Here is a 25973-nt window from a genome sequence, read left to right as displayed (position 1 = left end):
TGCTTGCGCAGGAGAGACCCTGCTGTGTCAATGTCATCTGAGGATGAAGAGGGGTGGGTCCTTGACAGTGGTCCCTGATGTTGATTACTATATCAGGTCTGTGTGTGCAGCGTGTGCTGAGAAAGTAATCATTATAGTTCAGGTATTGATTTGGTTGGTCTCAGCGTTATAAACAGGTGCCATTCCAGAAATTTGTGAGTCTGTTTGTAACTGGGAACCTGTTTTCCCATTGAAAAACTTGATGGTTTCTCAAGCTGATCTGCTGAAACTTATTTCGCTCACTCTCTGAGTGATGGAATTGGACAAGTTGCTGTGTATATACAGTTAAGCACCATTTTAAACCTTGTTTCTAAAAATGCTGCTCTACATTCCAGATGGCAGCAGAGTGAAGCCTGGGTCAGGTCACTTTTAACAGGGACAGGGATGATATCTCAAACACCTATGTTTTCAGGGGAAGTCATTTTCCATGTCAGTTGTCCCCTAGATGACATGGATTTAGGAACAGGGAGTTGGCTAGATGCCCCTGTTGCTGTTTGGGCCAGGTTAAGGTGCTTGGGCAGTGTAGGTCTTCTGGACTAGCTTTCCAGACAGCCTTGTGGCACTCACCACCTGCTATCTCCAGGCCATGTCTGGAGACTACTGGAGCATGACTTGAAGCCAGGGTTCTTGGCTCTGCATTTACTTTAGTTTCTCAGAGGCCGCCTCAATTTTCTCACCTTTGTGTCTTCACATGCTCCCCTGAGTACGTTCATTAACCTGTGGGAAAGGCAAGGTGTTCCTTTCTTAGTATGTTCCTCAGAGTGTAAGAGGGTATGGTGTCCCATGCAGAAGGGGGCGGTGGGAGCAGAGGCTCGTTTAGACCGTGCTGAGGTTGCAGAAGCACCTGAGTGTCTTACCTGGGCTACCCAGGCTCGTTTAAGGCTCTTTACAATAGACAAGACTGAGTGATTTTCTGGTGAGGGAGAGGAAACTAGAGAAACTGACTTGTGTTCGGTGCTGGCTTGTGCTTATTTGTGAAAGGATGCCCTCAATTGGCTTTGACTGTTCTTCCAGGTCAGATTTGACTGCAGTGAGATGACTGACTCCAGAACAAGCACTGGACTGGGGAGGTTTTCCTTGCCTTTTTGTCCCTTCTTTCTCAGCTGCTTTAAAATGTGAATTGGTATAAATAGGTAAAGCAAAGACCTGCTAGCCTACATGTAAGATGCCATTTTATTTGTAAGTACGCAGAATGATAAAAATAACCGGATCTGGGGTGAATCAGTGGAATTTTACTGACTCACTTCCCCAATGTGTCGGCAGCTTCCTCCAAGAGAGCTGGCACCCTGTCTGGAGGAGATTGGTTCTCCTCTGTGGTCTTCCTGCCGGCACGCATTCCCACGTTCCACGCCACCTGCCAGCGTCCTGACCCTGCTCTGTGTGCAGGTGCTCCCCCAGGTCTTTCGAGGCAGGCTGCAGTGGCCTTGGAGGCTTTTGTGTAGTGGCAGCACCCAAGATTCGTACAGATTCTGTAGCAGGTTTACTGGCTTTTCAGATGTATGAGACCTAACAGATCTAAAAAGAAATGGGGCTTTTCCATGCAGAGAGTACTTTGGTTTTAAGGTGAGTAACTCACTGCCTCAGCAAAGCCTGAATTCAGCAAGGTTTAACCGATAATGTCCAGGAACTGGCATCCAAATGGTCTGTTTTCTATCTTCAGAAGGCTTAAAGATGCTTTGGCTTCCACTCCCTCCCCTCTCCTTCCCTCCCCCCATCCACTGGGAGCCACTGAGCGCTTCAGTGGAAATTTCCACTTGTCTGCTTAGGGGGAAGGGGAGGCTGTAAGTGAGTGTGTGACTGGGTTTGGCAAAGACAAAGAATATAACTCAAATTCAGGCAAGCCCTTTTTCCTGGAAAACTTGTCCATACAGGGTTATGACAAATGATATAAAAAATCAAATATAACCTTTACATTTAGGAGCATTGCAAGAAGACACATTTTCTCCCTCAGCAACCAGGGAGGGGTGTTGTGTGTGTGTGAGGGGCGCTGGCAGTCCTGGGCAGTCTGCAGAGCATGTGTCTGACTGAGTGGTCCTAGGCCTGGACCAGGGAAGAGAAGTGGAAAGGAGATAGCTGCGCCCCCTGTGAGCCTGCTGCTGTAGACGGAGTGTTCCTGGTGGCATCCTTTTCCAGTTTGGGCTCAGTCTGTCCTGGGGAAGCCATTTCTCTGGGTCTTCTCAGAGTTCTGTGGGGTTTCAGTCATTGTAGTGAGAAGTTTTGTAGTGTGGCTTCAGAAATACAAAGGTGAGCCTGACCAGGTGGTGGCGCAGTGAATAGAGCATCGGACGGGGACACAGAGGATGCAGGCTCGAAACCCCAAGGTGTCCAGCTTGAGTGCGTGCTCATCCGGCTTGAGCTGGATGCTGGATGCTGGTTTGAGTGCGGGTTGCTGGCTTGAAGCCCAAGGGGTCACTCGCTCTGCTGTAGTCCCCTGGTCAAGGCACATGTGAGAAAGCAATCAATGAACAACTAAGGTGCCGCAACAAAGAATTGATGCTTCTCATCTCTTTCCTTTCCTGTCTGACTATCCCTATCTGTTCCTCTCTTTGACTCTCTCTCTCTCTCTCTCTGTCAAAAAAATATATATTATATCTATACAGGCGGGTAAAGGATCATTTTGAAGACCACGTGGACAGGTACTATCTATGAAATATCAGTCATTTCCTTACTTTCACTACTGTAGGGCTTGTCTATAAACTAGAGAGAGCAGGGTTGTAAAGCCGATTTCCACCATGTAGATGAAGTGATTGCCTAATTAGAACTATACACGGGAAAACAGCTTTAAATGCGAAGACTGCTGGGCTTTGTGTTTAAGGCGAGGGTAATGCTTGTGTGTCAGCACTGACTGCCAGTGGGTGAACCCTGTGCTGGTGCCACAGGCATGGGTGGAGTTGCTGGGAAGGTAAACTAAGTAGGTTGTAGATCTCTAAGCTGGAGTTCTCCAGAATGATCTGTCCGTTGAGTACCTTTATTGATTTATCATTGATCAATGTAAAAATGGAGAATAGGAAACTATTTGGAGAACTATATTATTTTTGTGTCTTATTGGAATTTGCCCACCTGAGCTTTAGGTTCTGTGTAGGCAGTTGCAGTGATTCTCATTATTCTAAACTGTTTTCCCTTGAGTGAGGAGCTTATTGTGTATGAGGACGGAGATAAGAATGAGTCCATATTGGCCATGTGTTTTGATCCTGCCTAGATTGGTGAGGCGATGAAGCAACTATTGACACTTCATGTGGTTATTGAATCCTCTTGCTCCTCCTATTTCTTAGAGCCAGGAGGAAGGTGGGGCAAAGGGCTCTCAGATTCCTCTGGAAACACTAAAGCCCTTTTCGGCCCCATGAACAGCAGCTCATCTGAATTTCAGAATGGTTTCTCCATGGCAACCTTTGGCAGCATGTAAGAAGCGGTATCGAGAGAGTTTCAAGGTCATTTCTTCAGCCTGACTCCCATTTTTATGGGTCTGTCATGGAGCTGTGCTGTCGTGGGAAAAGACCCTTGTAGGCCTCAGAAGCTGCTAGACCCACAACTGCAAGGGGTTGTTTCCAGGCCTCACTGTCTTCATGTGTAAAATGGAAATGCAGGGCTGCACTTGGTGCTCTCACAGTTGCACAAAATCCCATTGTCATTGCTCAGATCATCTGTAGTTAGGAAAGCCCAGCAGCCAGGAGTCCAGTGTGCGGGAGGAGTGGGAGACCTGGCAGGTAGTGGAAGCCTAGGTTTCTGCTCACACAGCACCCTGTGATTCCTCCCCCAGCTGTCTAAATGTTCCAGGAGGATGAGGCCACATGTGCCTCCATCTTTTTAGCCTCCTTCTGAGGTTTGCCCATAGGTGTTAATTGACCAGTTAAGTTTGCTCAAGATAACAAAGCATATATCCTGGAATATATAGGTGAAAACAAAGCATATATACTGGAAGCAGCCAGCGATGGTCATGATCTTTCCTGTGGGAAAGCCATAATGGACCATTGACCTGTGTGCTTGGGCCACTGAGGCACATGGAGGTAGTCTAAGGCAGACAGATTTGTCCTGGACTGGGGCTTGCTTTTCTCATGGTGGGGAGAGACAGCTTGGTTCCTCGGAGGGGAGTGGGGACAAAAGACGTTCAGCCGTCAGCTGAGAGTGTGACTACAGTAAGATCGACTGTCTGATCCACTTTTCCCCTTCTCTGTTTGGTGGTGTTTCCTTTCTGTGGAAATTTCCATGGTGCAATGAGGAACAAGGCAGTAGGAGTTGTCTTTGCCCACATGAGCCCCAGACACAGATCAGCAGGTGATAGCATGAAATGACTGTCACAGCTGTGGTGTGGGCACAAACTCATTTGCATTTTGGACAGCTGTGTTTGGGTTTGGTTGCTAGAGGAGTGTCATGACTGGGGGGGGGGGGCGGGGTAGGTTGTAGTAGTAACAGCAGCTTCTAGAAGCCACAGATTAGGATTTACAGACCTTCTAGCATTTCTTTCTACCCTTGAGAAACCTCCAGAATGCTGACTGCTAGGTAGCAGGAGATGTGGTTGACAGTGGGGAACGGGTGGGGCCTGGAGCTCCCTCTCACTTTGTGTCCTGCAGCAGATCAGTTCCCTCATAAGCAACATGAGGGAGTTGGATGGCATTGTGTTCATGGTCCTCTCCAGCATGTACATTCTGAAACCCATTGGTTCCAAAGCTCGGTGTAGCTTCTTGTGTTCCCGAGTGTAAAGACTTGCTCTATTGGAATCTTGGCTGCAGCCACTTAGTAGCTAAATGACCCTGAGCTAACAACTTCACCATTGTAAAAACCAAAGGGGTCAGAGAGCAGGAAAGATGTTGAAAACTACTAGAGTAGTAGTTGTTGCTGGGGAGAGGGCTGCTGGACCCAAACCAACACCGGGCCCACTTCTTTTCTTCTGTCCCCTGAGTGCCACGCAGAGTTGGGCTTCCAGTCTCCTCCCCTCAGCCTCTTCATCAAGCTGTGGAGAAGATGCAAGAGCACTTTGAAAGTTAGAAAGTTCTGTGTAAGACACTTCCCTTTTAATTTCTTAAATAAGAGGTTTCTTATATATTAGGTTTCTCGTTTCCCTTGGGTGTCCTTTTTAATACTTACCACAAAATGGTATTCAAAAGCTTTGCGTGTATTTCTTAGAATTATTTGGTGAGTGCCAGTATGTGGAGAATACTGTTCAGAAAGACTGAGAGTTGGTTGTTGGCAACTGTAAACACAGTTTCTCTTAGAAACATGTTTATACTCCAAAGTTCACGTACAGAAAAATGCTTCTGTGGGATAGTTGAATGGAAAATGGTAGAAAACAGTGCTTGCTGAACCCTATGTATGGTATTGGGATAACTTGAATTCCTGACTGTAAAGAAGGGCAGGCCAAACTCAGGAGAGCAGGGAGCCACCTGTGGACTTCCTGGACAGGAGCACTTAGAGCATTTGGGGCTGGCAGTGGTCACAGCCTGTGTTATCGAGTGCCCAGAACATGTCAGGCCCTTGATAAGCACTTCCCTCTGTGTTACCTTATTTCATACATGGTATTTCACCAGCACACAACCTCAGCCATTAGCACAGGGCTTTAAGTGTAATCATGCAAAAGAGGAAGACTCTTCTTCTAGGGAAACTAGACAAGGTATGGAGAGGAAGGAACTGAGAAGGATACATATGTGTTCAAAGAAAAACTACCTGTTACAGAATTAAGTATGGAGGGAATGTTAGCATACAGAAGATGAGGTCATAACTTGTTCAAGGTCTTGGAAAGGACATTTGGTGAAACTGAACCAAAGGACATATGTATAAAATAGGGAGAAAGATGCTGGGGCTGTGTTGAGAGATAATTCCCCTGCCTTGGCCCTCAGGCAGCCATAATTACTTGGGGACTAGGGGAGTAGGTAAATGACCAGGGATTGGCAGTAGAAAGCAGTTTAAGGTTGGTCACACTTACTTTGTAGGCCCTATTTCAGAGCCTTACTTAAGGCAAGTATCAAGAATTAAATGTTGAACAAAGGAGTGGTTCATAAGTTGGGTCCTCGCAGCCCTGTGCCTGACCTGTGAGGTAGAAGTACAGATGTGGACTGAAACCTTGGAAAACTTGGACAGGTTGGTGTATAATTTCCAGAAAAGCTCGCATGGTGAGCTCACCAGTGAGCTAACATAAAAGTCACTGCTTCAAGAAGTTTGCCAGATAGTGGAGGAGTTTACACAATTTTGGTTCATTTCTCAAGAAAACCTGGTGTCTTTATCTGCTATAATTGCTCTCATCACCATGCCCTGTCAAGTCCTTCACCAAGTCCTGCCCATTCAATTTTCTACACACCATCTTCAGTCATAGAAATTGTACAATTGCCTGGCCTGTGGTGGCGCATTAGATAGAGCACAGCCCTGGAATGCTGAGGTTGCCTGTTCGAAACCCTGGGCTTGCCTGGTCAAGGTACACACACAAGAAGTAACCAATGAACAGCTAGTGAAGCAACTATTTCTCGTTCCCCCTCCTCTCTCTATAAAATCAATAAATAAAATCTTAAAAAGAGAATTGTATAATTTAATAAGTTTGACATATGTCTATACCATGAAATCACCACAATCAAGGAAATAAACAAATTGTTTCCCTGCCTCTTGAGCTTCTTCCCGTCATTTGTCCCCAATCTTCAGCAACCACTGATCTGCTCTCTTTCACTGTAGATTAATTTGTATTTTCTAGAATCTTACTTAGATAGAAGCAGACAGTATTTACCCTTTGACTCTATAGTTTCTTTCACTCAGTAAAATTATTATGAAATTTATCAATAGTTTTTTTTTTTTTTTTATTCCTGGGTTGTATGCCATTGATGGATATGCTCGTTTGCTTGTCAGTTTCTATGTTGATGGATATTTATGTTTCCAGTTTGGGATTGTTAGAAGTAAAGCTGCTATGAACATTCAAGTACAAGTTATGTGGACACAGGCTTTAATTTTCTTCGGTAAATACTTAGGAATAGAATGACAATTAAAATGGTAGGGGTATGTTAACTTTTTAAGAAAATGCCAAACTGTTTTCCAAAGTGGTTGTATCACATTGCATTCCCACCAGCAGGGTATGAGAGTGCCAGTTCCTGTCTATTCTCACCAAAAGTTGGTATGGTCAGTCTTTAATTTTAACCATTCTAGTAGGTATCTTTGTGGTTTTAATTTGCACTTTTCTAATGATTAATAATATTAAGCATCTTTTTATGTGCTTCACCATTGTATATTTTGAAATGCTTGTTCAAATATTACACCCATCAAAATTTTTTTTAATTAAAAAATTTAAAGTTCTTTATATTCTAGAAACAAGTCCTTTCTCAGACATGTGATTTACAGATCCTACTCTGTGGCTTGTCTTTTTATTATCTTAATAGTATCTTTCAAAGAGCAGTTTTTAATTTTGATGAAGTCTGACATCACTTTTTTTTAATGGGTTGTGCTTTTGCTGTTATATCTGAGGAATTTTTGATTAAACCAAGGCCACAAAGGGTTTTTCTTGTGTTTCTTCTAATAGCTTTATGGTATTTTTTTTGTTTTTTGTTTTTGTTTTTGTTTTTTTGTAACAGAGAGGGACAGACAGACAGGAAGGGAGAGAGATGAGAAGCATCAGTTTTTCGTTGCAGCTCCTTAATTGTTCATTGATTGCTTTCTCATATTTGCCTTGACCAGGGGCTACAGCGGAGTGAGTGACCCCTTGCTCAAGCCAGCAACCATAGGGTCATGTTTATGATCCCATGCTCAAGCCAGCGACCCCGTGCTCAAGATGGTAAGCCCATGCTCAAGCCGGATAAGTCCACACTTGAGCTGGTTACCTGGGGGTATCAAACCTGGGTCCTCTGTGTCCCAGTTTGATACTCTATCTACTTTGCCACTGCCTGGTCAGGCTGGTTGAGATACTTTTGAATCTATAGATCGATTTGGGAGAATTGACAGCTAAATAAATTTGAATTTTTCTATCCATGGACAAGTATACCTTTCCATGAATGTAGGTTTTCTTTACTTTCTTTTAGCAATGGACAGGTTGTGCACATCTCTTGTCAAATTTATCCCTAGGTATTTCAGATTTAATTTCAAGGTCTGATTATTTGTTGCTAGTGTTTAGAAATACAGTTGATTATTTTTGGTATATTAATCTTGTATCTTATAACCTTACTAAACTCACTTATTAGTTCTAGTATCTTTTTATACGTGTCTTTAGATTATTTTTATATGCCCAATAATGACATTTGCAATAAAGAATTTTGCTTTTGTTTTTATCACCGTGGATGCCTTTTATTCCTTTTATTCTTTTCTTGCCTTATTGCACTGGCAAAAACCTTCAGTAAAGTTTTGAAGTGGCAAGAGCTGACTTCCTTGTTTGCTCCCATTCTTAGGGGAAAGCATTCAGACCTTCACCAATTAGCATGTTGTCAGTTGCAGGTTTTTCAGAGATGCTCTTTATAATATTGAAGAACTCTCTTCTATTGTTTGATGAGAGTTTGTTAAAATCAGGAATAGATATGAAGTTTTGTTAAATGCTCCTTTTTTTTTTTTTTTTGGCCTATCACATGGTTTTCCTTTTTGAGGTGTCTTAATAATTTACATTGATTTCCCAAATGTTAAACCAATCTTGTGTCTTGGGTTAAACCCTACTTGATCATGATATAGTGTCCTTTCTATATATTATAGTAGTCAACTTGCTAAAATTTTATTTAGGATTTTTTCATTGTGTTTATGAGAGATATTAGTCCCTGCTCCCCTCCCCCGTATGAAAGTAATGTTGGACCCATAGAAAACTTGAGAAGTGTTTTTCTATTTTCTGCATCAGTTTGTATCAGAATTGGTATGTTTTCCTTAAATGTTTAGTAGAATTCACCAGTGAAGCTATTTAGGTCTGTAGTTGTCTTTGTGGGAGGTTTTTAACTACAATTTTAATTTTTTTAATTGATATAGAGCTATTTACGCTGTCTATTTCTTCTTGAGTGAGTTTTGGTAATCTTTTAGTTATTTTTTAGAGAGTGAGAGAACACTGATTTGTTCTACTTATTTATGCATTCATTGGTTGACTTGTATGTGCCCTGAATGAAGATCAAACCCTCAACCCTGGCATATCAGGACAAGGCTCTAACCAACTGAACTATCAGCGAGGGCTTAGTAGTCTTTTTCAAGGAATTTCAGCTATGTTTTCAAATTAATTGCAAAAATTGATTATGACCTTCCCTTACTATAAAATTTGTTGTCTTTTTCACCTCTTTTATTCCTAACTATTGGTAATTTGTTTCTTACATTTTTATTACTGATCAGTCTCATTAGAGGTATATCAATTTTGTTGATCCTCACAATGAACTATTATTTGGTGTCATGGATGTTCTTATTTTTCTGTTTTCTTGTTCATAAATTTCTGCACGGATCCTTGTTATTTTCTTTTTTTTGTCTTACTTTGCATTTAATTTGCTTTTTTTTGTTTAGTTTCATAGGTGGAAACTGAGATAATTGATGTGAAGATTTTATTGCTTTTTTACATAAGTGTGTAGTGCTATAAATTTCTCGTTGAGTACTGCTTTAGTAGCATCCCCCAAATTTCGATGCATTTCATTTTCATTCAATTCATAGTACTTTGTTAATTTCCTATTGATTTCTTCTTTGACCCATAGGTTATGTATCCATATATTTAGTTTCCAAGTATTTGGAGATTTTCCCAACATTTTTCTGTATGACTCAACTCTCTTTAGATTTTTTGAGACTCATTTTATGGTCCAGAATTTGGTCGACTTTGATAAATGTTTTGTATATACTTGTGAATAATATGTGTCCTACTCTTGTTGGGTGGAGGGGTCCATAAATGTCAGATCCAGATGGCTGATGGTGATGTTCACTTTTACTATGTCTTTGCTGATTTTCTGTATACTAGTTTTATCAGTTACTGAGAGCAATGTTTAAAGTCTCCTCCTGTTGTGAATTTGTCCACTTCTCTTTTCAGTTCTGTTAGTTTTTACTTGCTGCATGTTGAAGCTCTCTTCTGTGCTACATAAACATACAGAGTTGTTGTGTCTTGCTGGTGAATCCATTTTTATGTGTTGTCTCTTTTTTTCTTCTTCTTCTTTTCCAAGTGAGAGGAAGGGATATACAGACACAGACTCCCGCATATGCCTTGACCAGGATCCACCTGGCAACACCCATTGGGGGTAGAAACTCTGCCCATCTGGGGCCATGTTTGCAACTGAACCTCGTTTTTAGCATCTCAAGTGAGGCCATGGAGCCATCATTAGCACCTAGGGCCAATTTACTCAAACCAATTGAGCTATGGTTGCAGGACGGGAAAAGAGAAAGAGAGGAAGGGGAAGGGTGGAGAAGCAGATGGTCGTTTCTTCTGTGTGCCCTGACTGGGAATTGAACCCAGGACATCACAGGCTGGACCAATGCTCTACTGTTGAGCCAAACTGGCCAGGGCTATGGCTGTCTCTTTTTTCCCCTGGTAATTTTTTTTTTGCTCCAAAGTATACACTATTACTATACTACTATAGCCACTTGAACTTTTCTTTTGATTAGTATTTTTGCATGAGACGTGTTTCTATCCTTTTATGTTTCATTATTGTTTAATAGAATGACTTTCCCATTAGGCTTTGCTAAGAGTGAATATTTGCTTAGGAAGTTTTCTTAGGAGTTTTAAATCCTCTTTGTTCAGAATTATAGAAATGCCATCCTTTTTTTTTTCATGACTTCCTTGCTGAATTTTTAGTTTTGGTCATGCTAACACCACCACTTTCAAATATTTATTGTGGACCTGCTATTTTAACCTCTATTCAGGGTGCTGAGGATATAGCAACAAAGTCCTTAGGGCAGTGATAGAGTGAAACAGACAGTAAACAAGTGTGTGCTTTGTCAGTGGTGATAAAGTACTAAAAGAAAAAAATAACGCCTTTAGTAAGGGCGAGAGGAATGTGGCTTGGTGTGTGGTCAAAGAAGGCCCCTCTGACAAGGTGATGTTTGGGCGGGACATTATGGAAGTGAGAGATGAGCTACTTGGACCTTGGGTGAAGAATGCTGTGGCAGAGGAATGGGGAATGCACAGCCAGGGGATGGGAATATGCTCAGGAGAGGAGTGCTGTTCGAACAAAGTAAGTGATGTCAAAGATCATCTTCACCAGCTGTAACACAGCAGAATTCTGAAATACTGCCCTGAAAACTGCCCTTTTACAACACTGTGGCCCAAACCAAACATTTACAAGGGAGGCTTAAACTTTGAGAACTGGGAGGAGGGACAGGCAGGGAATAAGGACACTTCTTTGTATTGTTACCTAGCTGAGCTGAAGAAATTGTTGATCCTCTATGACCACTGAATTGTATGACATCCCCATCTGTATTAGTCTCATCTGAGTAGATGAATGTTAAATTCTTTCTCACCCAAGATTCAAATAGTTTCCTTTTTCTCCTAGTATTCACGGGAGTTTAGAACCTCAGAATGAAATAATAGGTAAGAGACTGGGGAAATTATACTGTATATAGACTGATAGACATGGCCCCATCACTGACTGCCTAACTTACAGGACCCCCTCTTGGGAAGGTATAGGTTGACTGACTGAATGACTGCAGCTTGGCAAACTTGAGTTTCTACACGGTTGCCAAAGGTCTGCCCTGTCCCGTAGCCCAGGCCTCAAACCCTATAATCCTGCTCACCTCTACACTGTAGTGTGGCTGTTCTGTGGCCAGATCACTTTCTATTTCAGGGTGGCCTTCCTCTGTACCAGCTTGGGTCTGACCTGGGTCATTCTGCGGCCTTTCTGCACACAGGTGAAGTCTTACTCGAAATACAGTTTTAGGGGCTTAACTTGTCTCAGTCTTGGTCTTGGAGAGAAATAGTTTATTATCATGTGCTAATACAGAAAACAGGTAAGCATAAGTTATTTGCTAAAGTGAAAAATGTAAGCATGGGCATTTCTTAAAATTGATGTATTTTTCAGTGTATGTTTTCTTATTATGGGTAAAGAAGAAAAGAATTTGAACTGGAATTGATTGCGATAACTTCCATCCTGCTTTTAGGTTTGTGCATCCAGAAAACAATTAGCTTCTTTTTTGTTGTTGCTCAGTAATGTACTACATTTATTTCTTAATTTTTATTTTTACCTTTTGACACCTCCCCCCCATTTCTCTCACTCTCCACCCCCTCCTCTGGCAACCACCAATCTGTTCTCTTTATCTGTGAGCTTTTTTTTTTTTAAGATTTCATGTATAAAAGAGATCATACAATATTTACCTTTCTCTGCCTGACTTTATTGCACTTAGTACAGTGGTTGGCAAACTCATTAGTCAACAGAGCCAAATATCAACAGTACAACAATTGAAATTTCTTTTGAGAGCCAGATTTTTTAAACTTAAACTATATAGGTAGGTACATTGTTATTAACTTAATTAGGATTGACCGACACCGCCGCATGTACCTGCGCGCCTGCACGTGGTATTTTGTGGAAGAGCCACACTTAAAGGGCCAAAGAGCCGCATGTGACTTGCAAGCCGCGATTTGCTGACCACTGACTTAGTATATAATACTCTGTTCCATCCACCTTGATGCTAATGGCAAGATTTTATCTTTTTTTTTTTTTTTTTTTTTTTGGCTGAATAACATTCCATTGTATACATATACTACATTTTCTTTATTTATTCATCCATCAATAGACACTTAGGTTGTTTTCATATATTAGCTGTTGTAAATAATGTTGGAATGAACATGGGGGTGCAGATATCTTTGAGTTAGTGTTTTTGTTTTCTTTGAGTTAATACCCAAAAGTGGAACTGCTGGTTCACATGGTAGCTCTATTTTTAATGTTTTGAGGGACCTTCATGCCAAGCTGCTTCCTTGGCAGCTACACTCAGCATCCAGCTGCCATAGCTTTGAACTGTGTCTGTGCTCATCTGGGCTTTATCTTGATTTATTTTGTGTATCTGTTAGCAAGATGTGATGTGCCTTAAGGTGTCAGAAAGGCCTAAGAGAGCTCCAAAAAGGGTGTTATGCTTAGCATAAGACTAGATATAATTAAGAGTTTTGGTTGTGATGAATGAAATTGAGACATTGTATGTATTATACATGAAATGCTCAAAATTTGTTTTTGTATAAATTATTAGTTATTGCATCTTTACTTTACTCCTTATCAGTTTATTAAAGATTTCATAGGCATGGTCCACTTTTGGATAGTGGAGAAAACCTGTATTTCCATTTTCGTTTGTCTCAGGTTTTGGGTTTTTTTTTAATTTCTCTTTTAATGTTTTCTTTGACCCATTGGTTGTTCAGTAGCATGTTGTTTGATCTCCATATATTTGTGAATTGTCTAAATTTCTTTGTGTAACTAATTTGTAGTTTCATACCATTCTAACAGAAAAGATGCTTGACATTATTTTAATCTTTTTAAATCTATTAAAATTTGTTTTGTGGTTTTAATATATATATACTGCTAATATTTCATGTGCACTTGAAAAGAATTCCCTTTCTCTATCTGTTAAGGCCACATCTGGTATAATGTATCGTTTAAGGCAGATAGTATTTCCTTATTGATATTTAGGGGAGAGGGTCTGGATGTTTGATACATTGATGCAAATGGGGTATTAATTGCATTGCTGTCCGTTTCTACCTTTAGGTCTTTTATTTTTTTATTTTTATTTTTTTGGTATTTTTCCGAAGCTGGAAACGGGGAGAGACAGTCAGACAGACTCCCGCATGCGCCCGACCGGGATCCACCCGGCACGCCCACCAGGGGCGACGCTCTGCCCACCAGGGGGCGACGCTCTGCCCACCAGGGGGCGATGCTCTGCCCCTCCGGGGCGTCGCTCTGCCGCGACCAGAGCCACTCTAGCGCCTGGGGCAGAGGCCAAGGAGCCATCCCCAGCGCCCGGGCCATCTTTGCTCCAATGGAGCCTTGGCTGCGGGAGGGGAAGAGAGAGACAGAGAGGAAGGAGAGGGGGAGGGGTGGAGAAGCAAATGGGCGCTTCTCCTATGTGCCCTGGCCGGGAATCGAACCTGGGTTCCCCGCACGCCAGGCCGACGCTCTACTGCTGAGCCACCCGGCCAGGGCTGCTTTTTTTTTTTTTTTTTTTTTTTTTTTTAAACATTCCTTTTTTTTTTTTTTAGATTTTTTTTTTAAATTTTTTTATTTATTCATTATAGAGAGGAGAGAGGGGGGGGGGAGGAGCAGGAAGCATCAACTCCCATATGTGCCTTGACTAGGCAAGCCCAGGGTTTTGAACCGGCAACCTCAGCGTTTCCAGGTTGACGCTTTATCCACTGCGCCACCACAGGTCAGGGTAATTTCTTTTATTTTTTTTTTTATTTTTTATTTTTTATTTATTCATTTTAGAGAGGAGAGAGAGAGGGAGAGAGACAGAGAGAGAGGAGAGAGAGAAGGGGGGAGGAGCTGGAAGCATCAACTCCCATATGTGCCTTGACCAGGCAAGCCCAGGGTTTCGAACCGGCGACCTCAGCATTTCCAGGTCGACGCTTTATCCACTGCGCCACCACAGGTCTTAGGTCTTTTAATATTTGCTTTATATATTTAGGTGCCCTTATGTTGGATGCATACATATTTATAAATCTTATATCCTTTTGGTGGGTTAACCCCTTTATTAATATGTAATGTCCTTTGTCTTTTACTGCTCTCTTCATTTTAAAGTCTGTTTTGTCTGACATGAGTATAGCTATCTTAGCTGTTTCTTTCCATTTGCATGGAATATCTTTTTCCATCCCTTCACTTTCAGTCTGTGTGAATTTCTTGTAGGCAGCATATAAATGGGCTTATTCTTTTATCCATTCAGCAACTCTGTGTCTTTGAATGAACTCATTGAGACGTATGTACTTACTGTAATTTTTTTTAATTGTTTACTGGTCGTTTTGTAGTTTTTTATTCTTTCTTCTCTTTCTCTCTTTCCTTATAGTTTGATGACTTTATTTAGTGGTATACTTACAGTTCCATTCTCTTCCTCTTTTGTGTGTTTACTATATAGGTTTTTGCTTTGTGTCTACAATGAGGCTTACAGATCCCAACTTACATCTATAACAGTCTATTTTAAATCAAACTTTAGTTTGATCTGATTCTACAGATCAGCTTTTTTACTCCCTCCACTCTTTATTGATGTCACATTTTACATCTTTTATTTTGTATATCCCTTACTAATTATCAAAATCATAGTTAGTTTTACTACTATGCTTTGTAAGCGATGAATCCACTACCTTTACTATTTATTCACCTTTCCAGTGAGATTTATTATTTAATAGATTTTCTTTTTACTAATTAGGTTCTTTCTTTTCAGTTTAACAAAGTTCCTTTCTTGTAAAGCTCGTTTAATGGTGATGAACTCCTTTTAGCTTTTGCTTGTCTGGAAAACTCCTTCTCCTTCCATTCTGAATGATCACTTTGCTGTAGAGTATTCTTGGTTGGAAGTTTTTTCTTTCAGCACTTTGCCTATATTGTGCCACTCCCTTTTGGCTTGCAGAATTTTTGCTGAAAAATCTCCTGATAGTCTTATGGGAGTTTCCTTGTATGTAACAAGTTTCTTTTTCTCTTTCTGCTTTTAATATTCTCTTCTCGTCTTTAATTTTTGACATTTTAATGATAATGTATCTTGGTGTGGGTATTTATGAGTTCATTGAAATTCTCTGGATCTGGATGTTTGTTTTCTTCCCTAGGTTAGGGAAGTAATTTTTAAAGTAATTTTCTTCTTGTTCCTTGTCGATTTTTAAATGTGCAGGATGTCTTAGACAAATCCCAGGCCTTTATTAATCTTTTCCCTTGTTTGTGAGTGTAGCTGATGGCTTTAGATGCATTATGTTTCTTATAAAATCATTTGGAAAATTAGAAGACGATCTGATAGATGTTTTCTTACACAAAAACTTCAACTAATGGTTTATTTAGAAGTTCAATCTTGTTGAACAGCAAATTCTGATTTTGCTCCCATAATTGAACCATACTTCCTAGTATTTCCCAGTGTGTAATATTACAAGGTTTTTTTGCTACCATGTTTATTTAGATTCAGATTTTCACAACAGGATAATGGAAAAGAACATGGGAAAAGGGAGATTGGGCACACCACTGTGCTTTTGTTTAGCTGGTCAGCTGCTAGTATGTAGTGTGTATAGGTGAGGTCTTTATCTGGGGAGGAGTAGAATGAAAGTATTGACCAATATAGTGGAAGTGTTGTATTTCAGAATGCAGGAATTCACCAATTTTTATTTTATTGCAGGTATTTCTTGGTGGATTTTTATGCACCAACAACAACTGTTGAAAGCGTAATGGATCACTTGTCCCGAGACATTGATGTAATTAGACCTAATATTGTAAAACACCCGCTGACCCAGGAAGTAAAGGAGTGTGAAGGGATTGTCCAGGTCCCACTTGAAGAAAAACTATATTCCACAAAGAAGAGGAAATGAGAAGATTCATCAGATTCTGGCTTTATATTTAATTCTCTCACTTTTGAGCATTATCAGTTAACAATTTACAAGGTTGACCTTTATATAAGTGTGTTACAGGTGCCATTTGAGTTTTCTTGGTATTTTTAGCTCTTGATCTTATTTGCTGTTACAGGTGGGGAAATGGCTTGCTTGAAGCCACTTTGTAATGTGTGGTATAAGCATGTCATTCTTGATTTTTTTAATATATATAATGGGTTTTTTTTTTGTCAGTGAGGTCTTTGGCCCTTTAACAGTAACACCATTTTGAACAACAAAACTTATACAACTGACTTGGATTGTGAGCTAGTCATTTAGACTGTATAATCATGCAAAATAAATATTCAGACTCTAAAACCTTGCTTTTGTTTGATTTTACATGGTGAGGGAATAAGAAGTATCAACTCATAGTTGCTTCACTTTAGTTGTTCATTGCTTGCTTGTTGCTTCTCGTATGTGCCTTGACCAGGTGGACCAGGCAAGCCCAGGATTTTGAACTGGTGACCTCAGCATTCCAGGTTGACGTTCTATGCACTGCTCCACCACAGACAGGCCAGGCATGAGTAACTTTTGATCAGAGTAATAAACATGATTTTTAAAAACTCTGTGTGTGTGTCTGGTATTTGATCTTCACCTGTCCCAGCACAGAGCACTACCCCAGGCCTTGCAGCACCAGGCTGCTCAGAATGCTAGAAGTGTGAGGGATGGGTTACCTGGTTACCAGCCCAAGTTCAGAGACCAGGAGATGTGGGTGGGGTGCGGGTGGGAGGCGGGGGTGTCTGCTCCTTGACTGCTGGGCTTCTATAAAATCAGTAACTTTTCCATTTCTCTCACAGTTGTCATTGTGGTGGGTGCTGCTCTTTGTAGAGGGATGTGTGTTGTGTGCTTGGTGCTCTGACACGTGGGCACCCGCCTCCCCCTGACGCTCAGTGGGCAGACCTCTCTGAGGAGCAACCACCTTTGACTTCTGCTGCGTGGGCCTGTACATGCTTCCACAGAGCCAGCTGGCATCAGTGCCTGCGGCCACACACAAGCTGAGCTCTTCATTTAGAGGGACTTGCAAGAAGATAAATCTCGTAAAAGTTATTTTTAATTTGAAACTTTTCGATCAGTTTTTTTAAAAACATGTCCAAGAAATTAAAAGACAAGTTTTGTTTTGAGGATTATTGTTCTGGCAGGGGAGAGATAGGTTTGGGATATTGTTACACTTTTGAGACAAAGAACCAACTAGTCTTTGCTTGAAATGTATGTAATTCAGGCCACCATATTTAGCAAATAGAAATGTAAGATGCCCAGTTAAATTTGAATTTCAGATAAACAACGAATCATTTTTTCCCCATTAGTATGCTCTTCTAAATATTACATGAAACATAGCAAAAAGTGAAGGTCATTTGAAATTCAACTTTATTTAAGTGTCCTGTATTTTATGTGGTAACCTTAGTACAACTCAAAGGCATAAGGAGGTGCCCTAGGCAGAGATAGACCTATTCTGTTAGGCAAAGGCTTGGCGAAGGAAGTGAAGCCAGTGTCCAGCCTTGTGGCTTTTCAGCCACTAACTACCTCATCAGCAATGTGAGTTAAAGGGGAGGACACAGCTGGCATGCTACATGTGGCCTCGGCCTTGTCCCTCAACCAACTGGAAAATTGATCTAGAAACTAACTGAACTTTCATTCCTGGTCTGTTCCAGGTTTTTCATTCTGTGAGGCTGAGTTTACACCCCTCTCTTAGAATCAGTAAGGGCTACCTGCCTTTAAAAAAATTCTTTAAAAAGTTCCATATGTGGTATCTGCTCCAGTCCTAGGAAGCCAAGGACCCCAGGGGATGGCTTCTGTGGTGGGTGCGAATGAGGCTTTTCCTCCTTAGTTTAATCAGAGCTGCCGACTTGGAAGAAATCAACCAGCCTTTCCACTTCCCCAGGAGCGCACCACACAGGTGTCTCAGAAGCCCAGATGACCAGCTTCTGTGCATGAAGTGTTGGGGCAGAGCCGCATTACTAAGTGGAATCTCTGGTTACATGAACTTGTACATTCAGGTCATGTGAAAGCAGGAGGGTCCCAGAGACGGCCTCTGCCCCTTCTAAATCAAGACAAGCCTAGAGCACGGGGAGGTGGGTGGACAGATGCTGCGGGAGCCAGGAGGAGCCTAGCTGCTCACTAGTCCTGGGCTTCCTCCCTCTGTGCTGCTGCTGCTGCTGCTGGACTTGTCACTTTGCTTATGCTTAAGGTCCAGACAGTATCCAGATTCAACTTCCTCCAGAGGCAGAAAGCTATAAAAAGTCTCTTTGAAGAGCAATAGTTCAGTAAAGAGGGTCATTAAGAACTGTAGACAGGAAGTAAAAGGGATAAAGTGGAGCTTATCTGGGAAATATGCTACTTCCTGTTTCTTTAGGAATTTCCTGAAAGCAAAGGCTCTCAGCCAGGGCCAGCGAGGGCACTCTGCTACCAGACAGTTTGTGTCTTATGTACTTCCACTCAGGTGCTCCCTGAGTGTGCCTCCCGTGGTCCTTAGAGTTCACTTTGTGCAAGCTGCTTGCCATGTGCTGTGCTACATGTTTTGTCTGTGACCTCATTACTCCTTTCAGCACTCTTCTAGGTGGTGTTGGCCCTCTTTTTTAGATAAGGAAATGGGCTCAGAGATTTGCCCTTGATCCCACAAGGTCCAAGTGACAGTCATGATCTTGAACTGGAGAACCCTGACAGCATGTGGTCTTTTCCATCCAGTAAGGATGAGCTTGCCTTTGTCCTCTTAGGTGAAATAAGGCACCTGGGTGCCTGGGGTGAAGGATTACCACTCAGATAGTGATAGTTGTCCTCATGGCCGGAGTGTGGTGCTGGCACTTTGTTCTCCTCTACTTGCTAGTCCCTGAGAATACAATGTCATTGGTCATTTCAGGACATGGGTGTTCGGCAGTCTGTGGCACACTTTTGAGTGTTGGGAAGGAGGCAGGCTAAGTGGATGACCATGTATTGTGCTGCTTACCATCCTTGGAAACTCCAAAATGAAGCTGCTGTCCCTTCCTCTGCGGCACTGACTCCCATGTGGACCCTCAGCCTGAACGGGGCCTGGGTGCAGCCAAGGACTGGGTCCTCCTGCCCAGGCTGCTGGCAGAGCTATCTCAAAACAGGCCATAATAAAAATAATAGGTTCAAACCAAGTGCTGTGGACACAGTACTTGGATTGGGGGAGGGCGTTTGAGCAGAGATGGCATGTTAGCAGGCATGGGGACATCTAGCAGGATCATAGCAGGTGGGAGATGGGAGGTGGCAGAAATGCTCGGTATGCTTTGGGGACACCTGGGAGCAGATGTGATGGTGGGAAGGAGCTTGGAGTGTGGGAGAGACTGGGCATTCTGGGAGCATCTGAGTAGCCATCTGCTGGTGAAGAAACATTTCCTGGCTGCTAAGGGCTTCTTGAACTAAAAAGATTATTTTTTATTTATTTTTGTATTTTTCTGAAGCTGGAAACGGGGAGGCAGTCAGACAGACTCCCGCATGCTCCCAACCGGGATCCACCCAGCACGCCCACCAGGGGGCGATGCTCTGCCCCTCTGGGGCATCGCTCTGTTGCGACCAGAGTCACTCTAGCGCCTGGGGCAGAGGCCATGGAGCCATCCCCAGCGCCCGGGCCATCTTTGCTCCAATGGAGCCTTGGCTGCGGGAGGGAAAGAGAGAGACAGAGAGGAAGGAGGGGAGGAGGGATGGAGAAGCAGATGGGCGCTTCTCCTGTGTGCCCTGGCCGGGAATCGAACCCGGGACTTCTGCACGCCAGGCCGATGCTCTACGACTGAGCCAACCGGCCAAGGCCCTAAAAAGATTATTTTGAAGAGCCAAAAATGTGTGCTGTGTGTATTAACTTGCTGTAAAACGTGCCTCCTGATTGACTGTTAACCATGCTACCCACAGGTATGTGGGGAAGAAATGATTACACACATTCACCACGGAGAAGTATAGATGTTCACCTGCAGTGGACAGAGGACCAGACAGGGTCAGTTCCCAGGGACCCCTAACCTAATGGGCTGTGACTGCAAGTGCCGTGTGGGAGCACTGGGAAGCATGTGTCATCCTCTGCTTCCTGTGGTCTGGGCCTTTGCCATTGGTGCTGAGAGGGCTCAGTGAGATGAGTGCCCCTGCCCATGCCTGCACTTACCTCTGCACCTGGGGACAGCCAATATGGCAATGATGATGGGACATTTCCATGACAAAGTGTGGGATTGATGGTCACCTAAAAAAGAATGTAGGAATGGCATGAACATAGAACTTTGGGTTAGAGACCTCCTGGCTGGCCTGGCTTGCCACCCTCCAGCCACATGATCTTGGCCAATTTCTTCCCTTGGCCTCAGACCTCTGTGAAAACAGCCAGTGAACTAGTGGGTCACAAAGAGCCCTTCCAAGTCCATAAGGCCATGACTGAATGCCGCTGTCCGGTTTGGTGAGAGGTTATTTCATCAGTGACTTGAGAACCTGGTAGATGATGGGGCAGAGAGATGGAGAAGGGTTAAGTGAGTTTCTCAGAGGCTTCTCTGCACACTTCTTTTTCCTTCTGATAAGCATAGCTGTTTTCATGGCCTACCAATGGGTTCTATGGGGTTGTTACTATAATTCTAAACAACAGATTCTGCACTTGATCACAAGGAAACAGCAAAGGGAGCCCCGGAGACCAGCTCAGGCATTAGGGCTTGAATTGCTAACATTCTTCCTGCTCCAAGAATGAACATTTAGGGGACATAGAGCCATAGCAGGAAAAGGTGGAGAATCTGATTTGGGGCGAGCCATCCCATGACCCCAAAACTCAACCCTCAAGTTTATAGTAAGGTTAGCCATACCTAGATAACCTTCCACACTCCCCGCTGCTCTGAACCCAATGAGGAGATGAGCAAAAGTCAGAGTCCTGGTGACAGCGTGTCTCCAAAGAGCTCCAGACCTCTGGATGGCTGCAAGCGTGCAGAACTGGTGTCCGTGTGTTGCGTCTGAACTCTTTCCCCAGAACACCAGCACTAAGCTATACCGCTGGTAGAGAAAATGTGATTTTGTCATACTTCCCTGAGGAGATTTGCCCAGATGATTCCATTGTGAGAGGAAAAAGCAAGGGTGAGTTATTCAGTGAAGAAAGCCAAGAATTGAGGATTAGACAAAATGGACTCTTAACCTCTGCATTCCAAATAAGAGGGGGACTCCATAGCACTGTTTGCCCAAATGGATCCCTCTTTGTGGAAGACAAGATTTGCTTTATTTATTTTTTATTTTTGATAAACATCAAACCTTGTTAACTGGTATAGGCAAGGCTCATTATTCAGATTCTGCATTTGCAAATTTGCCTACTCACAAAAGTTGACATGTAACTCCAAAATCAATACTCGGTGTGTTTCCACAGTGATTCGTGATTGAGCTGCAGAAATTTGAGTCTGCATGAGCCCCTTTCCAGCCAAGAGTGAGCAAGGCAACACTGGCATCTCACTTCTCTTTCCATGAATTAAGCAAGTATCTTTTTTGTGGTCTGTTTAGTGTCATGTTTTTTGCATCAGCATGCTTTTTGTTGGTGATATTGCTGTTTAAAATGTCCTGAGCATGGTGTTGCCGTGCTGTCTGGTACCCTTGAGCACAAGGAGGGTGGGGGGTGAGCCTTCCGGAGAAAACGTGGGTGCTAGATTTGCTTGTTCAAGCTCCAGGGATAGTGCTGCTGGCCTTATTCAAGTTAATAGTCAACACTATATTCAATAAGATATCTTCAAACAGAAACACACAGGAAGCAAGTTATGTGCTGTGGGGTTGACAGAAATGTTGTGGTCAGAGGCTCGCAGGAACTCGTATCTTCCCCAGGAGCCGTGGCTCAGTATTCTTTATTTTTATTTCTTAAATGAGAAGTGGAGACAGAGACAGACTGCAAACCCCCTATGGGGCAATGCTCTGCCCACCTGGGGCTGTTGCTCCATTGCTCGGCAACCAAGCTCTTTCAGCACCTGAGGCGAAGCCGTGAAGTGATCCTCAGCACCAGGGCCAACTTACTCCAACCAAGCCATGGCTGTGGGAGGAGAAGAGAGAGATAGAGAAAATAGAGAGGGGGGGGTGGAGAAGCAGATGCCGCTTCTCCTGTGTACCCTGACAGGAAATCAAACCCGGGACATCTACTTCTGGCCGACACTCTACCAATTGAGCCAACCAGCCAGGGCCTCAGTATTCTCTAAATTAGTGTTTGCAGCCACTTCATAGGATGTAACAGTGGCGAATAACAGAAATCAACTGTATTAGACCCTGAGGTTTGGGCCTTGTTTTTCTGCGGACATCTTTAAATCTCCAACTTTCACCTGCAATAAAGGAGATTTTTATTCATGCCATTGCTCTGCTTGTCTGATGTGCCTTCCACTACCCTGCCTCTCCTTCCACACTGACACTCACCTTCATTCTCCTCCTCCGCCCTTGTCTTCCAGGGATGCACCTCTGCATGAGCCGAGGCCTCCTCTTTAGAAGGAATGTTTAGCAAGTGCCTTAGCAGCTGGGTTTGGTGATGCGGCCAGACAGGACAAGCCTGGACACAGCGCTCCATTTATCTTCCAGCCTGAGAGCACGCAAGTTTCATGGGGTCTAGTCAGGACCATGGAAGACGACGAGATCAATAGCATAGACTAGTAACCTCTTTCTCAAGCCTCCATGATAGCTCAAGGGTTTTCATAATACTCTCCAAGTCAAACACATTTTAATTACCCTTAAAACTACAGTGAAGGCTTTTTCACAAAGCAAAATCACAAGTAATTTTAAAAGGCACTGATATTTATAAATTTAGCAGTAATGACAAATATTTTGAAAGCTCGTTCCTCTTCTGTGGACCTCTTACCAGATCTAAATATAATAATATGGAATAAGTTATTCCGTGTGGTTAGGCAAAATGGTAGGGAAATCTATTTGCTCAACACTCCCTTGTCCTTCCAAATCATAATGAAATGGTTTCAGGTTAAATTTCTATTCTGGTGAAACGTGATGCTCTAACATGATGTCCTTGCCAGGACCTGTTGTCTCCTGTCTCATTGTGGTTTTGATTTGCATTTCCCTGATGATTAGTTATGTTGAGTGTCTTTTTATGTGTCTGTTGGCCGTTTTGATGTCCTCTTGTAGAAATGTCTATTTAGTTCTTCTGCCTATTTTTTAATTGGATTGGGTTTTTATTATTGAGTTGACCTTGTTCTTTATATGTTTTGGATATTAACCTGTTATCCAATATATAGTTTGCAATTTTTTCCTCATTCTGTATGTTGTCTTTTCATTTTGTTAATTGTTTCTTTTGCTGTGTAGAGGCTTTTGAGTTTGATGTAGTCCCATTTGTTGATTTTTTCCCTTTTATTCTTTGTGCTTTTGCTTGCCCAAAAAGTTATTGCCAAGACCAATAGCAATGAATTACTTCTCTACATTTTCTGCTAGGGGTTTTATGGTATGCAGTTTTATGTTTCTTTTTTTTCTAAAGATTTTATTTATTAATTTTGAAAGAGAGAGGTTATGAGAGAGGGTCAGAAGCATCAACTCATAGTTGCTTCACTTTAATTGTTCATTCATTGATAGTTTCTCATATGTGTCCTGACTAGGCAAGCCCAGGTGTTTGAACCAATGATCTCGGCATTCCAGGTCAACTCTATCCACTGCGCTACCATAGGCCGGAAGGTCTAATGTTTGTCTTTGATCCATTTTGAGTTAAGTTGGGTGAGTGGTATGAGATCAGGATCCAGTTTCATTGTTGTATTTCTCCAGTCATCTCTGCTGACTGGTCTCAAGGAGAGACCGACCCTGTGTGTGTTCCCTGGAACTGTAGTGCTTCCCACATCCACTGACTGGCAGCCTCCCTAGCTCCACAGACCCTCCCCTTCTTCTCAGTCTTCCAGGGCTTTTGTTTCCCTCCCACTCTCAGCTGATGACCTTGGCTCCCTATCTGACTGTCCTCCTTGCGTCTGTGACCACACCTTACAACACCCCTCCTGATGCTGTGTTCTCCCCTGTGCCCAGGGTTTTGTCCCCCATACCTATTGGCAACAGCTCTCCAGCAGATTTCCCCTCCCTCCTGCATCATCAAATTTCCTGTCTTCTGCTCATTCCTATCAGCAAAACAGGCTGTTAATTCTTTTTGAGAATAAAACTTCTCGAAGGTTATCCATGCTCATAATTTCCTCTCTTCTCAGTCTCTTCAGTGAAAATAATGGTGAAAGCAATGAAAAGAAGCCCGACCTTTCATATTGGGGTGTATTTCCCTGTTCCCCTTTAACTTGCTCAGTCAGGCTTTGCCCCCACCCTCCCCTGTCTGGGGTTCTAAACCCACAGCTCCTGTTGGCCCTCCTTTCTCCCACTGTCACCTGCAAAGGTGGTCTTGCCCCTCAATATAGGGATCAAGAGAGGATGTGAAAGAATCTGAGGAGGTTTCCTGAAAACAAGGTGTTGGGAGAGGAGAAAGGGGGTCTTGATGCATTGAGGGAGCCCACACTGGAAGAGTAGGCTCCTCCACTGCTGCCGGGTCAGGTTCATGGAGGGCTGGTTCCTCACACAGGCGCAGAGCAGGCTCTTTGGGGAGTGCTTGAGGAGAAACTTTAAAGTTGTGTAGGAGAGGTTTAAAAATAACTGAAGACCCTTCCCATCCGTTTAAGCGAGGCTCAGCCTGTGTCGCCATCAGCAGCACCAACACAGCATCTCACAGCCCCACTCAAAATGCCTTTTCTGCTTGGCTTCTAGGGCCTATTGGATGCCCCTCTTCCTGACCCTGTATTTCTGATGGCTTTAGGCGACCCCTGTGTTTTGGTCATTCGACCCCCGCCGGGATCGCAACCCACAGGTTGAGAACCGCTTCTCTAAGGGTTCCTTGGCCGGCTCCTTCTCGTTTCCCTGCTATGCAGTGTTGGGGTATCCCGGGCTCAGTCCTAGACCTCGTCTTCTCACACTCCCCGGGTGGCCTCATCTCTTATGGTTTTTAAATGTCTGTATATCTGTAAACATACATGTGTGTGTGTATGTACACATACATTGGGACTGTCCGACCTTGTCTCCAGCATGGCTTCTGCTCTTAGGCTACACCCAGCTGTCTCCAGCAGCCCACACCACACCACACCTTCCCTTGGAAACCTGACATGTCCCTCACTCATCTGGACTGAGCTCCTGCCTCTCTCCGAATGCACTCTATCCAAAGTCTTCCTTGCATCCCACTGGCTCAAGTCAAAAATTTGAAATCGTCCCAGACTTTCATTGACATCCCCCATCCAGTCTCCTCTGCAGTCCCCTTTTCTCACCTTCACAACCTATCTGCAGTCCATCTGGTTCTCATTGCCTGCACCGCCACCACCAGGGTCCACACTGCTGGCACAAGGTGTCACACCTGGGCGAATTAAACAACAGCGATGTGTCCTCACAGTCTGGAGGCTCTAGGGGAGGGTCCTTCCTCACTTCTTCCAGCTTCTGGTGGCTCCTGACATTCCTTTTGCCTGGGGCTCAGTTGTCATGTGGCCTCCTTTCTGTGTCTGTCTGTGGTTTGTGTCTTTTGTCCTCTGGTTAGGGTATCAGAGTTTGATTTAGAGCCCCCTAT

The 25973-nt window shown here is 43.1% G+C and overlaps 1 protein-coding gene across 1 annotated transcript in view; it reads left to right on the top strand.

Annotated features, from left to right (window-relative positions):
• The window catches only part of MRPS6 (mitochondrial ribosomal protein S6), a 72750-nt gene extending 55963 nt beyond the window's left edge, over positions 1 to 16787 (top strand). Inside the window, exon 3 of the mRNA XM_066370277.1 lies at positions 16219 to 16787. Coding sequence (XP_066226374.1) covers positions 16219 to 16408 — 190 coding nt within the window. The 3' untranslated portion in view covers positions 16409 to 16787. The remainder of the gene's footprint in view (positions 1 to 16218) is intronic.
• The last annotated feature ends 9186 nt before the right edge of the window (positions 16788 to 25973 follow it).

Source organism: Saccopteryx leptura, chromosome 2, assembly GCF_036850995.1.
Source record: "Saccopteryx leptura isolate mSacLep1 chromosome 2, mSacLep1_pri_phased_curated, whole genome shotgun sequence".
In the NCBI taxonomy this organism is placed as follows: Eukaryota; Metazoa; Chordata; class Mammalia; order Chiroptera; family Emballonuridae; genus Saccopteryx; species Saccopteryx leptura.
Note: the sequence above shows the minus strand (reverse complement) of the source record. Positions and strands in the feature narration are given on the sequence as shown.